At 35.8% G+C, this 18708-nt stretch overlaps 1 protein-coding gene across 2 annotated transcripts in view; it reads left to right on the top strand.

Annotated features, from left to right (window-relative positions):
- CPD (carboxypeptidase D) overlaps positions 1-18708 on the top strand; it is an 82153-nt gene that overhangs the window by 49544 nt on the left and 13901 nt on the right. For both annotated transcript variants that reach the window (XR_009614410.3, XM_060646867.3), the window contains exons 9-14: positions 5188-5290; positions 6217-6359; positions 7678-7847; positions 12424-12747; positions 14672-14867; positions 17708-17843. Coding sequence is in view for 1 of the 2 variants with exons in the window: in XM_060646867.3 (XP_060502850.1) it covers positions 5188-5290; positions 6217-6359; positions 7678-7847; positions 12424-12747; positions 14672-14867; positions 17708-17843 (1072 nt within the window). In the remaining variant the exon portion in view is untranslated. The remainder of the gene's footprint in view (positions 1-5187; positions 5291-6216; positions 6360-7677; positions 7848-12423; positions 12748-14671; positions 14868-17707; positions 17844-18708) is intronic.

Genomic DNA, 18708 nt, shown 5'->3' with positions numbered 1-18708 from the left:
TTAAGTACTGAGATACTGACATAAGGATGGACACAGGAATCAATGAAATAGAATTGAGTCCAGATATAAACTCTTACATGTATGGTCAATGGATTTTTTGACAAGAGCACCAAGACAATTCAATGGAGAAATAATAATCTTTCCACCAAATAGTGATGGGAAAACTGGATATGAACAGGCAAAAGCATGAATTTGGGCCCCTTCCTCACACCACACCCAAAAATTAACTCAAAATGTATTATATTCCTAAATATAGGAGCTAAAACCATAAAAGTTATAGAAAAAATAGGGGTGCCTGAGTGGCTCAGTCAGTTAAGCATCTGACTCTTGGTTTAGGCTCAGGTCACGATCTCACAGTTCATGGGATTGAGCCCCAGATCAGGCTCCACACTGGCTGACATGGAGCCTACTTGAGATTCTCTCTCTCTCATCTCTTTGCTACTCCCTCGCTCATGCTCGCACTTTCTCTCAAAATAAATAAATAAACTTAAAAAAAAAAAAAACTTTTAGAAGGTGCCTGGGTGGCTCAGTAGCTTGAGCACCTGACTCTTGATTTTGGCTCAGGTCATGATCTCATGGTTCATGATATCGGGCCCACATTGGGCTCCGTGCTGACAGCACAGAGCCTCCTGGGAATTCTCTCTCTCTGCCCCTTCCCTGCTTGTATTCTCTCTCTCTCTTTCTAGATAGATAGATAGATAGATAGATAGGTAGGTAGATAGATAAATTAATTAATTAATTAAAACTTTTTAAAAAACTTTTGGAAGAAATATAGTAATAAATCTTTGTGACATTGGGTTAGACAATGGTTTCCTCAATATGACATCAAAAGCACAAGTGACCAAAAATATATATACATTGAATATCATCAAAAGTTAAAAACATTTTTGCTATAATACTGTACTAGTTTCCTAAGGGTGCTGTGACAAAGGTCTACCAACCGGGTGCCCTAAAACAACAGATATTTATTGTCTTTTAGTCCTAGAGTCTAGAAGTCCAAAATGAAGGTGTTGGCAAAGTCAAGCTGTCTCTGAAACCTGTAGGGGAATTCTTCCTTGTCTTTTCATATCTTCTGTTGTTTTGCTTGCAATCTTTGGCATTCATTGGCTTCTAGATGGATTACTCCACTCCTCTGTCTTCACATGGCATTCTCCCTGTGTCTGTGTCCAAGTTTTCTCTTTTTATAAAGATATCTGTCATATTGGATTAGAGCCCATTCTAATTACCTCATTTTAACCTGAATACCTCTGTAATCAAATATAGTCACATTCTGAAGTCTTTGGGGTTAGGACTTCCAACATATCTTTTTTAGGGGGCCAGAATTCAACACATAACAGAATATCAAGGAACTATAAAAACAACCAACAAAATAGGAGAAAATTATGTATCTGATAAGAATCATATCTAGAATGTGAAGAACTCTTATAACTAATTGAACTGATTGACAACTTAATTGAAAAATGGGCAAAGGATTTGAATATACATTTCTCTAAAGAAGATATACAAATTATCAAGAAGCACACAAAAAGATACTCAATATCGTTAGCTGTCAAGGAAATGCAAATCAAAACCACAATAAGATACTATTTTGTACCCACTAGGATTGCTTATAATTTAAAAAATGGAAAATAACAAGTATTGGTAAAAATGTGGAGAAATTAGAACCCTTGTATATTGCTGGTGGAAATGTGAAATGGCACACAACTGCTTTAGAAAACAGTATTGCAGTTCTTAAGAGTGTTGAATATAGAATTATCACATGACCTGACAGTTCCACTTCTAGGTATATGCCCAAGAGAAGTGAAAACATATGTCCACACAAAAACTTGTACAGTTGACCCTTGAACAATAGGGGTTTTAACTGCATGGGTCCACTTGTATGTGGACTTTCTTCTGTAAATACAGCACAGTACTGCAAATGTATTTTCTCTTTTTTATGATTTTCTTAATAACATTTTCTCTAACTTTATTGTAAGAATGTAGTATATAATACATATAACATATAAAATGTATGTTAATTCACTGGTTACGTTATCAGTAAGACTTCTGGCTTTTACTAGTTAAGTTTTGGGGGAGTCAGAAATTATACCTGGATTTTTGTGTGGGGGCATTGGCACCGCTAACCCTCATGTTATTCAAGGGTCAACTATACATGAACGTCGTAGCAGCATTCCATAATAGGCAAAAATGGAAACAACCCAAATGTCCATCAATTGATAAATGGATAAACAAAATATGGTATATTCATGCAGTGGAAGAGTACTCAGGGAATTGAGTACTGATATGAATTACAACTTGAATGACTCTTGAAAACATTATGCTAAGTGAAAGAATAAGTCACAAGAGACTACATATTGTATGATTCATTTATATGAAATTTCTGGAACAGGCAAATCCATAGAGACAGAAAATAGATTGGTGGTTGCCTAGGGCTTGGGAGGCAGGGAGGGGCAGGGAAGAGGTTGGAGGAAAATGAGGAGTGCTGATGAGTATGGATTTCTTTGGGGTGATAAAAATGTCCTAAAATTTACCATGGAGATTGTCACACAATTCAGTGAATATACCAAAAACCATTGAGTTGCACACTTTAAGTGGGTGAGTTGAGTTGTACGTGAATTATATTTGAATAAAGCAGATTTTGAGAACCGTAAGACTAAGGGATGGGGCATCCATTCCCAACCATCCCAGTTTATATGTAAGCCAAAAAAAAGTCTAAAAGTTATATACCAAAATATTAACTGATTGATGATCTCTAGGCTTATATTTTTCTCCTTTTGTGCTCCTAAATTTTCTAATCTTTCTACAATAACTTTTATTATATTTTAAGTACAGTGAAATTCAATGAATTCAATTAAGTGAAAGAAACAGAGCTTTCTATTGTACAGTGTGACAGATATCAAGTGACAAGAAAATTTCAAGGAGGCATTAGTGGAAAAAACTACTGATTTTTAATAAAAATTAGTTTACTTTAGTTAATAGTAGTATTCCAGTATTAATTTCCTTATCTTGGTAACTGTACTATGGATATACAAGATACTAACATTAGGAAAAGCTGTATCAAGGGTATATAAAACTCTACTATTTTTGTAACTTTTCTGCAAGTCTAAAATTAGTTCAAGAGAAATCAAAAGAAAAGAAGAAAAGGAAGTAGTCTCTTATCTCCACTCCCTTATTGTTCTCTCCTCTCAGTTTCTTGTCATCTGTCTTCTGCCTACATTGTTTTACCTGGAGGTGCCCCATCGAGGCTTACCAGAAATCTGTTCGTTCGTTCGTTCTTTCTTTCTTTCTTTCTTTCTTTCTTTTTCTTTCTTTCTTTTTCTTTCTTTCTTTCTTTCTTTCTTTCTTTCTTTCTTTCTTTCTTTCTTTTTCTTTCTTTCTTTCTTTCTTTCTTTCTTTCTTTCTTTCTTTCTTTCTTTCTTTTTTCTTTCTTTCTTTCCTTTCTTGACCTCTGAAGTCTGACACTATTGTCTTCTTCCCTTGATCTCTGTCCCATTGTATAATAGAAAGTTGTTTTTTCTCTTTTGTTGGCTGGACATTGTCTCTTTTCCTTTTTTTTCCCCCTCCATCTTCTGTCCTCAGCCGTTTTACGGTCTTGGCAATTTTATCCAATTGCTTTACCTGTCACCACTCTGTAAATGCCTCTTTGAAAAACTGTTTCATAGAATGGAAGTTATTGTAAAAAGATTAGAAGATACAGGCAAGCAACAAGAAGAAGAGAAACCTAAAGACTATCCATCATTTAGTATCTTGGTATATTACTTTTAGACTGTGTGGTCTGAGACTGGACAGTTAGATCCTCACCCCCAGTCTTCTTTAACTTGTCAAACTGTTTGCTTGAAAAAAATTAATTTAGGTTTAAAAACAATTATCAGAGTAACGAGAATTAAAGGAGATGGTAAAATGCACTGGTAAAATCAAATCCAGGGGCTCATGATCTCACACTTGGATTGTTTCAGTAGTACTCTGATGGATCTCCCTGGCTTTGGTTTGTTTTTTACATTATTACTAGGATAAATTTCCTAGAGCCATGAATACTTCACATATCATCCCTTCTTCAGAGATTTTTAGTGGCTCTTTATTACTCTGAGAATAAAGTCAAAATGTTAATAGCTACTTCCTAGAACTATGTTGTCTAGAGTCAGATTTATACTAGATGATCCACTAAGATGTAGGAAAAATATATTAAAAATCCTATTTGTAGTTTTAAATTTATCCTTTAAATGTTTTTTTATGTAGGTTTATATTATATATGTTATATTAATATAGTAGTATATCTATATAATTTATAATTAAATGGATAGATATTGATGGAAATGGAGATAAAGACATAGATGTATGTAAGCCTTTAGTGGAAAAACCAGAAAGCAAAAGAGCATGGCACAATTATTAAGGTAATCTAAAATAATAATTTTTATTCAATAAGAAAGCAGTGGGGGACATCTCAGTGGCTCATTTGGGTAAGTGTCTGACTCTTGATTTTGGCTCAGGTCAAGATCTCACAGTTTGTGAGATTGAGCCCCGTGTTGGGATCTGTGCTAACAGCACGAAGTCTGCTTGGGATTCTCTCTGCCTATCTCTCTCTCTCTCTCTCTCAAAATAAATAAACATTTTTTAAAAAAGCAATGGGATTAAAAAAAGAAAGCAATGGAATCATAAGCTTATAATTGGTATGTTAAATTTATGAAAGGGGGGATTGTTCATATATATATATATATACACATATATATATATACACACACACACACAAATATATATATATATGCAAATGTATATATATATATACACACATACAAATGTATGTACATACAAATGTATATATATACATAAAAATGTATATACATACAAATGTATGTATATATATATACAAATGTGTATATATATATACAAATGTGTATATATATATACAAATGTGTGTGTATATATATATATACATATATATATATACACACACACATATATATATTTGTATGTGTGTGTGTATTTTAATCCAGGTGGGTTGTTTATATATGGCATAGAAAGATATACATTGAAAAGTCTGACTGCTTCCCATGCTTCCATCCACCCCATTCCCACCCCCACATACACCCTATTGGTAACCACTTTTATTGTTTTTCCTTATCCTTCCTGTAGTTTTTGATGTAGATGGAAACAAGTATAAGTAAAGATTCTTAATTTTTTTTTTTTCAGGAAAATGCCCAGATGTTTCAAGGTAGACCCTGCAAGAATATGTACCCTAATGAATACTTTCCTCATGGGATAACAAATGGAGCTAGTTGGTATAATGTCCCAGGTAAACATTCTTTAATACCAAGGCCATATAACTTGGATTTTCTGTCACCCTGGATGGTGCTACTTCTTACTGATTTTTTAATTTTAAGAAAATATCATTCCTTTAAAAATATTGTTTAAGTAATTTAAAACATTCAAATAACCTTTTCAACTGTTTTTAAATTTGAAACATGTTGGGGTACCTGAGTGGCTCAATTGGTTAAGTGTCCGACTTTGGCTCAGGTCATGATCTCATAGTTCATGGGTTCAAGCCCCACATAGGGCTCTGTGCTGACAGCTCAGAGCCTGGAGCCTGCTTCCAATTCTGTGTCTCCCTGTCTCTCTGCTCTTCCCCTGCTTGCACTCTGTCTCTCTCTCTCTCAAAAATAAAATAAAAACATTTTTTAAAAATTTTGAGTAAAGATAGTGTACTAAAACTTCATGAAAGTGTTATATTTTATCTCTGGCTATGACAAAAAACCTTAGATGTGCTGATATGAAGAGTGTAAGCCACATTTGAATTCTTTTTTTTTTTTAATTTTTTTAATGTTTATTTATTTTTGAGAGAGAGAGAGACAGAGCACAAGCAGGGAAGGGGCAGAGAGAGAGGGAAACAGAAACTGAAGCATGCTCCAGGCTCTGTCAGCACAGAGCCTCACGTGGAACTTGAACTCACAACCCCTGAGATCGTGACCTGAGCTGAAGTCAGATGCTTAACCGACTGAGCCACCAGGCGCCCCTACACTTGAATTCTTCTTGAACATGAAGGTACAGGTGCCTTACCTGTACTACAAGCATCAAAGAGCTCTCAAATGAACATATTATTGTTTTTCAACCAATGCTAAGAAAAGATGGATTTAGCTTTTTACTAGGAATGTTGTTTACCTTTTGGGATGGGATCTAGTTCTACTTCTTCAGAGTGACTGATTTTAATTTTTTATCCTCCAGGTGGTATGCAGGACTGGAACTATTTACAAACAAATTGCTTTGAAGTGACTATTGAGCTAGGTTGTGTGAAATACCCATTCGAGAAAGATCTGCCGAAATTTTGGGAACAGAATCGAAGATCTCTAATCCAGTTTATGAAACAGGTAACTATTAAGGAGTGAAGTATGAAATTTCTCCCAAGAGCAAAAATACATGTGTGTATTGTGTGTACATGTAGTTTTCACACGGTGATTTTCAAATATGCTCTTCTGAATTCCAGTTTGGACTATTCATGTTTTAAGTATTTTTATCTGGAAAATTCACGGATGAAAATGAGTTGAAGAGCTCATGCAGGCAAGAGTTGAAAATGATTAAACAGGGTAGTGATGTTTTGCTTTTAATGGATAATGACTTTTTATTCTGTCTTTATAAAAGACTGACATAAATTGGATACACCCCTAAGCATTTGTCAAGTGATAGAAAGATGGGCTAGGGGGTAAGTGTTTTTATTCTTTTTCTTTTTGCCAGTGGTTCACTGTTGAAATGGTTAATTTCCTTTTGTTTGAATATGCTTGGTGACCAATAGGTAAAGACTGTAAGAAATATGCTAATATTAGTTAATTAGTAGGGTAATCTCATACTTTGTGCCGGTACTTTTCTGCTTTATTCTTTTTGCTGCATTGACTGGCATAAAGGCTGTGAGTTTGCGTACTAATTTTTTAAAACACTTTATTATGAAAAATTTTAAACACATAGAAAAGTCGTTACTAATAAATACCTAGATTTAATAGTTTTTAACATTTTGCTGCATTTGTTTTATTTATATAAACTTACCCACATACACACATATTCCTGAACTATTTCAATATAAACTGCAGCTATTATGGCATTTCACCCCTAAATATTTCAGAATGCATCTTTTAGAATAAGGATATTCTTCTATATGACATCTTCAAGTGCCATTATCTCACTGAAGAAAATTAACAGTAATTCTCTAATATTACCTAATACCTAGCCCACATTCAGATTTCCTTCTTTTCCCCCAAAATGTCTTTTCATAGCTATATTTCAGAACCAGGATCTAGTCAAGGTTTATGCATTGCATTTGATTATTACATCTCTTTATTCACTTTAATCTATAATAGTCCTTCCATTTTTTAAAAATGACATTTCCCTTTTAAAGAGGCCAGGACAGTTTTCTTGTAGAATGCCCTATATACTGAAATTGTCAGAAGTGCTAAAGTTTAAACCATCTTATTTATATTCTTCATGATAAAGACAAACATAACCTATGAAAAATTAGCCTTTCAGCAACTAAAATACTTTGTTTAATGGGTGTTTACCTTTACTGTTAACTCCTAAATTCCTCTTTGCTCCACATGTTTATTTTATTACCAATCTGTTATTTGGGATGTAAGCTCCCAAAATAATTAGATGATGATCTTTACCATTGACATATGGGTGTCCTTGTACTTTATCCAGGTTCATCAAGGTGTCAAAGGATTTGTCCTAGATGCCACGGACGGCAGGGGTATATTAAATGCCACCATTAGTGTTGCTGAAATTAATCACCCAGTGACTACTTACAAAACTGGAGATTACTGGCGTCTCTTGGTTCCAGGAACTTATAAGATCACAGCATCTGCTCGAGGGTGAGTGAATGAATACTTTGAAATTGAGTGCTTTAAGAGACTCTTAAAAACTGAGAACAAACTGAGGGTTGATGGGAGGTGGGAGGGAGGGGAGGGTAGGTGATGGGCATTGAAGAGGGCATCTTTTGGGATGAGCACTGGGTGTTGTATGGAAACTAATTTGACAATAAATTTCATATAATAAAAAAAAAAGAAAAAAAATTGAGTGCTTAAGGAAAGACAAACATGGTTGTATCCTAGAAGATTATTGCCAGAAAGCCCCAGAGAAGCCAAGCAACCCTGAGTTTCATGCTGGGAAGTTTAGAGCTGGTTACCCATTTGAATCTCCTCTAGTGATAAAGTGAGTACATGAATTATCACATTTAAGAAATCTGTGAAATTATGCACTTTGGACAGTGGCCTCTTTTATCCTCCTCCTCTCAGGTCCACTGCTCCCTGTCTAGATGTGAGCAATTTCCTTCACTATTGGTAACAATTCTGGGAAGCACCTGTTAGTTGGGAAAAAAGGACGCCTGCTCTCCTGTATACTTCTAGTCATGTCCAATGACTAGAAGTTATATTTGTTGCCTTTTATTTTCATTTATTTATTGAGAGAGAGAGAGAGAGAGAGAGAGAGAAAGAGATTGATTGGGGAGGGGGCAGAGGGAGGGAGAGAATATCTCAAGCAGCCTCCACAGTCAGCACAGAGCCCAATGCAGAGCTCAATCCCACAGCCCTGGAATCATCACCTGAGCCAAAACCAAGAGTCAGACACTCAACCTAGTGAGCCACCCGTACATTTGTTCCCTTTTAAAGCTCTTTCACACTTTTTTCTATCCACACTTAAACCATTCTCTTTTTTTTTTCTATTTAAAAAAAGTATTTTTAATTTGAGTATAGTTCACACACAATGTTACATTAGTTTCAGGTATACAACAGTGATTCAACAAGTCTTTACATAATGCTATGCTCACTGTAAGTGTAGCTACTGTTGGTCATTATACAATGCTATTACAATACCATTGACTGTATTTCCTGTACTGTACCATTTATTTCTATGACTTATTCATTCCATAACTGGAAGTCCATAACATAGAAATAAGTTATTTCTATGACTTATTCATTCCATAACTCCTACTCCTCTTCCCCCATTTTGCTTACCTGCCCCCCACAACTATCAGATTTTTCTCTGTATTTATGCATCTGTTTCTGCTTTTTGTTTGTTTATTAGTTTGCTTTATGAGATTCCATATCTGAGTGAAATCATACAGTATTTGCTTTCTCAGTCTGACTGATTTCACTCAGCATAATACCCTATAGGTCCATCCATGCTGTTGCAAATGGCACGATCTCATCTTTTTTTAATGGCTACATTATATTCCACTGTGTATATACACCACATCTTCCTTATTCATTGGTTTATTGATGGACACTTAGGTTGTTTCCATCTCTTGGCTATTATAAATAATGCTGCGATAAACATAGGGTTGCATGCATCTTTTCAATTTACTGTTTTTGTTTTCCTTGGGCAAATAGTCAATAGTGGCATTATTGGCTTATATGGTATTTCTATTTTTAATTTTTTGAGAAACCTCTATAGTGTTTTCCACAGTGGCTATACCAGTTTACATTCCCACCAGTAGTGTAAAAGTGTTCTTTTTCTCCTCGTCCTTACCAACACTTGTTATTTCTTATCTTTTTTATTTTAGCCATTCTGACAGGTGTAAGGTAATATCTTGTTGTGGTTTTGATTTGCATTTCCCTGATGGTTAGTAATGTTGAGCATCTTTTCATGTGCCTATTGACCATTTATATATCTTCTCTGGAAAAATGTCTATTCAGGTCCTATGCCCAATTTTTAATAGGATTATTTGGGGGTTTTTTGGCTGCTGAGTTGTATAAGTTCTTTATATATTTGGTATATTAATCCCTTACTGAATATATCATTTGCAAACGTCTTCTCTTGTTCAGTAGGTTGCCTTTTTGTTTTGTTGATGATTTCCTTCACTGTGCAAAAACATTTTATTTTGGTGTAGTCCCAATAGTTCATTTTTGTTTTTGTTTCCCTTGCCTTAGGAGACATATCTAGAAAAATGTTTCTTTGGCCAAGATTAGAAAAATTACTACCTCTGTTCTCTTCTAGGATTTTTTATGGTTTCAGGTCTCACATTTAGGTCTTTAATCCATTTTGAATTTATTTATGTGTATGGTGTTAGAAAGTGGTCCAGTTTCATTCTTTTACATGTGGCTGTCCAGTTTTCCCAGCACCATTTATTGAAGAGACTACCTTATCCCTATTGTATATTCTTGCCTTTTTTTTTTTTATCATAGATTAATTGACCATGTATGTGTGGGTTTATTTTTGGGCTCTCTATTCTATTCCAGTGATCTATATTTGTCTATTTTTGTGCCAATACCATGCTGTTTTGATTACTACAACTTTGCAGTATATCTTGAAATCTGGAATTGTGATACCTCCAGCTTTGTTTTTCTTTCTCAAGATTGCTTTGGCTATTTGGGGTCTTTTGTGTTTCCATACAAATTTTAATATTATTTGTTCTAGTTTTATGAAAAATGCTGTTGGGGGGGCACCTGCATGGCTCAGTAGGTTAAACATCCAATTCTTGATCTCAGTTCAGGTCATGATCTAATGGTTTGTGAGATCAAGTACCATGTTGGGCTCTGCATTGACAGTATGAAGCTGCTTGGGATTCTCTCTCTCTCCCTATCTCCCTGTCTCTCTGCCTCTCCCCTGCTCACATGCTCTCTCTCTCTCAAAATAAAAAAAAAAGTAAAAATAAATGCTATTGATATTTTGATAGGGATTGCATTGAATCTGTAATTGCTTTAGGTAGTATGGACATCTTAAAAATATCGATTCTTCCAATCCACGAACATGGAATATCTTTCCATTTGTTTGTGTCATCTTCAATATCTTTTTTCAGTGTTTTATAGTTTTCAGAGTACAGGTTTTCACCTCTTTGTTTAGTTTTATTCCTAGGTATTTTATTCTTTTTGATGCAATTGTAAATAGATTGTTTTCTTAATTTCTCTTTCTGCTACTTTGTTATTAATGTGTAGAAATGCTACTGGGTAGTATTTGTATCCTGCAACTTTCTGGGTACTTTGTATCCTGCAACTTTACTGAATTCATTGATTACTACTAGTAGATTTTTGGGTAGCCTTCAGGATTTACTGTGTATGATATCATGTCACCTGCAAATAGTGACAGTTTAACCTCTTTACCAATATGGATGCATCTTATTTCTTTTCTTTCTTTTCTTTTCTCTTTTTTTTTGGGGGGTGGGGGCGGGGTTGCTATGGCTACGACTTCCAGTATTCTGTTAAGTAAAAGTGGCAAGAGTGGACATCTTTGTCTTGTTCCTGATCTTAGAGGAAGAGTTCTCAGGTTTTCACCATTGAGTATGATGTTAGCTGTGGGTTTTTCATATATGGCCTTTATTATGTTGAGGTATTGCTTTGGTGAAATTTTCTTTCTTATTTCTAATTCTCTAAGAAAGGACATTTTCATATTTTTTTACAGGTTTTACTTCTACAAAGATATATTTACTTTAAAAAAAAAAAAGAGACGGGGCGCCTGGGTGGCTCAGTTGGTTGAGCGTCTGACTTCAGCTCAGGTCATGATCTCACAGTTGGTGGGTTCGAGCACCACATCGGGCTCTGTGCTGACAGCTCAGAGCCCGGAGCCTGCTTCCGATTCTGTGTCTCCCTCTCTCTCTGCCCCTCCCCCACTCACACTCTGTCTCTCTCTCTCCTTCAAAAATAAATAAACATTAAAAAAAAATAAAAGAGACAATGAACTTAGGACTTTTTTCCTTGGATAAAACTTAATTTTCTTTATCTTCTCTACCCTTTACAAACAGCTTAGAATCAGAACCACCTGTTTAATCCAAAATGCATCATTTTTACCATGTTGTAGTTTTCTTTTTTGTGTTTTAACAAGTGTAGATGTTACAAATGGATATTATTCCCCTCCCTTACTAGTTATCTTATTTCTGAAGAGTTAGCTTGGACATTATATTGAAGTAAGGGTAAGAACATGAAAATATTTCTAGTTACTGCTACCTTTTTTAAAAAAGATTTCAAATATCTATTGGTCCATAAAATGTATGGATTAGAACTTCACACTAATGAGAAATGAGGTCTTTTCTGTTTTTCTTCCATTTTGTCATAGTATTAGAAAAACGAAAGCAGCAAAATATCTGAAAAATAGGGCAAGAATGATGTGTTTGGTAGTTAATGTCCTAAGTTAGTACCTCTCAAATTTTTCCAACCGTATACCCTGATGACAGACAACTGAACTCAGATTCCAGGAGACGTGGAGTTTACTGCAAATACTAACTTTCTTTTGAGGTCATATATTTTATCTTAAAAACCCACTCATATTTTACAGTTTACCCATGTCTGTTCTTTGTTAATTTATGTTTAAAACAAATAATAAATTATCACAAAGTTAAAAATTTGACTCTCATAGGATTTATCTCAAGGATTCACATATCCTCTGCAGCCTTCTGTTTCTGCAAAGCATAGGTACTCCACCTGTGGAAGCATGGCTCTAATCTCCCCTTTATTACAGGTATAATCCAGTTACCAAGAATGTGACTGTAAAGAGTGAAGGTGCTATTCAGGTCAACTTCACACTTGTTCGATCGTCAGCAGATTCAAACAATGAATCAAAGAAGGGAAAGGGGGACAGCACCAACACCGATGATGCCAGTGATCCAACCACTAAAGAGTTTGAAACTTTAATTAAAGACCTTTCAGCCGAGAATGGTTTGGAAAGCCTCATGTTACGGTCCTCCTCAAATCTGGCTCTTTACCGATACCACTCGTACAAAGACTTATCAGAGTTTCTGAGAGGACTTGTGATGAACTACCCACACATCACAAATCTCACCAAGTAAGTGTCACCCTCTTACTGCTTTTTTCATTCGTTCGTTCGTTCTTTTTTCTTTTCTTTCTCTTTGTTTCTTTCCTTTTCTTTTTTTAAAGAAGTTACATTCAACATAAGCCATGTTGAATGGTTCTTGTAATTTATTTGGAACTGCATATGGGGAGAATTGGATTTACTTCTTTTGAAACAGTTCTTTCTAACAATGAATCTGAAAACTTTTATGAGGAACATTGGAGGAGAATTACTTGTTAGATTAGCAATGGATGGTCTGTGCCTCCTGGAAAACATAAAATTACTCTTCCTAGTGATAACTTTGAATTAAAAACGCTTTTTCCACTTTCTCAGCTGCAGATTCACATCCTGTCTGTTTTTTAGTTTGTTTTATTTTTCTGGGGGCAAGGGACAAATTTGGAACTGTGAGTTCACCTGTCAGAGATCATTCTTTCTTTTCAAATCGAAAATGAAGCCCGGTTGCTGCCATTCCCCGGACTCTAGTCTCTATTCACAGTTGCTTTTCCCTGAAGCCTTAAGGATATCTGTGATCAAGGGTCCTGGGAAAATATCCAGTACTGGCTTAAGTAAAACCGATGCTGAGTCAGCCTTTATGTTCATTTTCTGGGGCTTCTCTGCCTCACTTTCACTGTTTCATTACAAACCTTCTTTAAATCTTGCTACAGTCACTTAAGGAGGGCACTTTTCGGGACGAGCACTGGGTGTCATATGTAAGAGATGAATCACTGGGTTCTACTCCAGATGCCAAGACTACACTGTATGTTAACTAACTTGAGAATTAAAAAAAAAAAGGAAAAAGAAAAAGAAAATAGAATAAAAATAAGATGAGAAAAAAATTGTTACAGTTACTTGAAAATTATTTTCTTCATTTGTTGATTCCTGTTGTCTGCTTATTGAGGGTTTTATTCTACAAGTTGCCCCGAGCTGATGGCCCTCTACTACATGCCTTATGAACATTATCTAGCCTTCTGTATTTTTACTTTGTTTTTGCCAGTACTTTGGCAATACCACTTTCTTCTCTTCTTCAACTGGTTCTTGAATATTTCTGTCCAGTTCAGGTTTTAATATTGTCCATCTTAGTGCTGTATAGAGCTTATAGACCTTCTTATTTATAAGACAAAATTGGACATTATTTTTGCTATCCATTACTTCATCTATTTAAGCTTTTTCAACCTTACAAATCAAGATGCACTTTTTAGTTAAATATTTTCCCCCAAATATGCAACACCTGCCAGTGATGGGACACAAGACAGTTTTAGGTGGTCCACCAACAGGTACTAAGTATCACTGATTAGAAACATGGGAAACCAATAATTTCTATTCTATTAATCCTTCTCAATTTAATGCTAATTTTTTTTTCTATGTAACTCTTGTAAATCTCCCTTTGTGTAAAAGAAACCAGGCCTTAAGCTCAGAGCTCATGGGCAAGAGCAGAGCGCTTTAGGATGTTTGCTGCGATACTGGTATTGCATTTATAGTAAAGTATAAAGTATCTTATCTGTATAAATTAATTTACATTTAAAAAGTAAGGTTCTGTACATTTATGTGTATTTAAATTTTTCCACAATTAAAATTTCAAGCGAGTTAATTTAAAAGCCACACATTAAGTAAATAGTATAGGTTATAGAAGAAAGGGAAAATATTGTGAAGATGGTATGAAAATGACTGAATATGGAGGAATGCTGAACCAAACCATACTCTTCCCTAAATCTGATAATATCTCACTTGTATTTGATTTTCTTTGGTCAAGGAAAAGCGATTTTCTTCAGATTTTCTGACACAATGATGCATTCTTTCTGTTTTGAAAGGCTTTTCATGTTTGTGTTCATGTCTGAAACATATTTTTAAAAAAATCTGTATGTTGGCTTTAACATAATGCTTGATTACTTGCTGAGTTGATGTTTTTGATTTTTGAAAGTTTGGGACAGAGTTCCGAATATCGTCACATCTGGTCCCTTGAGATCTCCAATAAGCCCAACATATCTGAACCCGAAGAACCAAAGATCCGTTTTGTTGCTGGTATCCATGGAAATGCTCCAGTCGGAACTGAACTGCTTTTGGCCCTGGCGGAATTTCTTTGCCTAAACTACAAAAAGAACCCAGCTGTTACTCAAGTAAGAGAATAGCCTGTTTTGACATGCATTAGAAGGAAAAAACTCAATCATACCTTGATATCAAGGCACCATTAAAAATTTTTCAAATTTCCTGTTAAATTTGACACAGAGGCACTTTTAGTGCATTACTGTAAACTTTACCCTTTGAAAATGGACCACCTTTGTATATACTCGCCGTTAACAGTGTCGTTCTGCTGTATTTCTTTGTATATAATTAGAGGCATAGAGAAAGAAAATACTAAAGATTTGCATTCAATCTTTTACTCCTTTATTTACTAGTCGAATTACCCTTCCAATCTTTACTTACCATTCTGTACGTTCTAACTTGAGGGACTTCCATTGCTAGTGACTTATAATTGGGACACTATATTGAAAATGAGGTGGGGCATTTGGGTGGCTCAGACGGTTAAGCGTCTGACTTCAGCTCAGGTCATGATCTCATGGTTCGTGACTTCGAGCCCCACGTCGGGCTCTGTGCTGACAGCTCAGAGAAATGGAGCCTGCTTCGGATTCTGTGACTCCCTTTCTCTCTCTGCCCTCCCCTATGTGTCAGGTACTTACACCGAGTACTTTGCATACATCATAATTTAATTCTCAATTTGTTATCTCCATTGTATAGATATGAAAATCGAGGCAGAGATATTTGATAACTTACAGGAGGTCACACAGCTAGTATGTGGTAACACTGGGGTTTAAACCCAAGCGTGTCTCACTCTCAAGTCTGTGCTGTTTTGTTACATGATACTGCCTCCCCTAAAAGAAATTTGGGGAGAATTGAGATCATGATTAGGACCAGAAAGTACCTACGGGATTAAGTGAGATGAACTTAAATCAGACTTGACCAGAAATTATTTTACCATTTTCAGTGAAGCAAATTGTATTGATTTCTTAATGTGAGTTGTAAAGAGTACTCCAAGGACATGTTTTGTTCTGTTCTTAAAAAATGGGAGAGTGTCTAGGATAGTGTTTCTCAAGCCTGGCTACACATTAGAAACATCTGGGAAGTTTTTAAAAATACCGGTGCCTGGGCCCCATCCCTAAAAATATTAGTATTCCTTTAAAAGCCTTTTAGGTTATTCCAATGTTTGGCCAGATGGCTGCCTACTGATATTATGGTTATAAGAGACTGTATGACCTACGTAAAATACCTACCAGCAATTTCAAAACTTCTAGCTTGTGAGAATTTGCCTCACTGGCCCAATTAGACTAGAACTAGTAATCATACTTTATTATTTTTTTAACGTTTATTTATTCTTGAGAGAGAGAGAGAGAGAGAGACAGAGTGTGAGCAGGGAAGGGGCAGAGAGAGAGGGAAACACAGAATCCAAAGCAGGCTCCAGGTTCTGAGCTATCAGCACAGAGCCCCACGTGGGGCTCGGACTTGTGAACCGCAAGATCATGACCTGATCATGATGCTTAACCGACTGAGCCACCCAGGCACCCCAATAATTGTACTTTAAATATTTTTTTAATTTATTTTGAGAGAGAGCGTGCCAACAGGGGAGCAGCAGAGAGAGGGGGTGGGGGGAAGAGGGAATCCCAAGCAGGCTCCACGCTGCCAACCCCGAGCCCAATGCAGGACTTGATCTCATGAACCTCAAGATCATGATCTGATCTGAAATCAAGAGTCAGATACTTAACCAACTGAGCCACCCAGGTGCCCCTCGTAATGTTACTTTAGACTGCCATTTGTTTTGAGATAAGGGCCAGAATTATCTGGCAAGGTCAAGAAAATATACACATACCCCGAGACCTGTAGCAAAGCTCAAGCATGTACACTTTAGAAAAAACTCTCTCCCAGTGGAGAAAGTTAAGAACTAATGAATTTAGGGTCTCCAATATTTTCAATCTTTGGACTGTTTTAGCAGAATAAATAAACCAGGGATTATTTATTCTGAATTACTATCAGAAATATATAAGATAAGATGAAGTATATCAGAAATTAGTTCATGCCACATATGTAGGTATTGATGCATATGGATCATTTGGAGGAGAAATTATTATGGGTAAGGCAAATATTTTACTTCATTTTTTTTGTCATGCTGATTTCAACTCTTCTGTCTCATTGTTTCCAGACATACACTGATATTTGTTACAATATGCATTCCAGTTTTTAACCTGGAAAATACAGTCTTAAGCATTATTATTGGTTTTAGCCAGTGTTTGGCAAACATTTTCTATAAAGGGACATATAGTATATATTTCAGGCTTGGTGAGACAGCTGTTCTGTGTTGGAACTATTCAACTCTGAATTACAGCACAAAAACAGTCATATGAATGGGCATGGCTGTGTGCCAATAAAACTTTATTTACAATAGCAAGCAGCGGGCTGGATTTAGCCTGCAGGCAGTGGTTTCTGACCCCTTTGTAAGTCATTAGGAAGTCTGGAAATAGTGCAGTAGTTTTTCATTTCTTTTTAAATTTATTTGAAGCAAGAGAGAATTTTATTTTTATTTATATTAGTCCTGCCTTTTAAGTCTATGTAAAACAGTAAAGACTTGGGGCACCTCGGTGGTTCAGTCGGTTGAGCATCTGACTCTTGATTTCAGCTCAAGTCATGATCCCAGGATCTTGGGATCGAGCCCCACGTTGGGCTCTGCACTGAGCCTGGAGCTTTCTTGAGATTCATTCTCTCTCTCTCTCTCTCTCTCTCTCTCTCTCTCTCTCTCTCTCTCTGCTGCCTCTCTCTCTGTCTGCCCCTTTCCCCTGCTTGCACTCTCTCTCTAAAATAAAAATAATAATAATAAAAAATAAAATAAAACAATAAAGGCTCTGAGGCATGGGAAGTTATGATTCCACATATTGCTAATAAACTTCACTGGTTTCTGTTTCTCTTTTAGCTGGTTGACAGGACTAGAATTGTGATTGTCCCATCTCTAAATCCAGATGGGCGAGAGAGGGCACAAGAGAAAGACTGTACTTCAAAAAGAGGACAGACAAATGCTCATGGCAAAGACTTGGATACAGACTTCACAAGTAAGACTAATTTTGGAGCCATTAAACTGCTTTGCACATAGTTTGATTTCTCTTAGCCAGGAAACTGGTAGATTGTGTAGATGAATAATGGGGAACTTCCTTCCAGGTTGTACAGGTAAGGTATAAATGACAAACTAGAAACTTGTCAAATTTTTCTCCTTTATTATTTGCAAATGAATTCAAGTGTTTTCTTATAAATTCAATCAATAATATTGGAAGGGTTCCATTACTAGTCATACAGATATATATTTTTTCTCTCTCTATCCCCCCATGTATGTGCGTATACACATACACACATGCGTGTGTGTGCACATGCACACACAATTAATGTGTATGTTGATGTAAAGGAGCCTCTTTCTTATTTACTTAAACAGAATCGTAACTATACATATGTTCTTCAACTTTTTTCATTGAGTATATCACTGGTATCTTTCCACTTCAGTACTTACAGATCTCTAACATTCTTATTAATGACATCTTAGTACACTGTTACTGTATGCCAATACTCTAGTTTGTTGAACAATTTTCTTACTAATGGACATTTGCTTTCTTTCTAATTTTTTGCTCTTGCAAACAGTGCTACAGAAAACATCCTGATTTCTGAAAATCTTATTTTCTTTCAAGGATAGGTTATATGTTCTCAAAATTATTTTTTTTAAGTTTAAGTTATTTATTTTGAGAGCGAGAGAGCACAATCAGTGAAGGACAGAGAGAAGGAGAGACAGAATCCCAAGTAGGCTCCGTACCATCAGCACAGAGCCCCATGTGGGGCTCGAATTCATGAACTGTGAGATCATGACCTGAGCCGAGATCAAGAGTCGGATGCTTAACCAACTGAGCCACCTAGGAGCCCCTCAATATTATT

This window comes from Panthera onca, chromosome E1 (genome assembly GCF_046562875.1).
Source record: "Panthera onca isolate mPanOnc1 chromosome E1, mPanOnc1 haplotype 2, whole genome shotgun sequence".
Lineage (NCBI taxonomy): Eukaryota > Metazoa > Chordata > Mammalia > Carnivora > Felidae > Panthera > Panthera onca.
The sequence above is the reverse complement of the archived record's forward strand: the minus strand, read 5'-3'. Positions and strand labels throughout refer to the sequence as shown.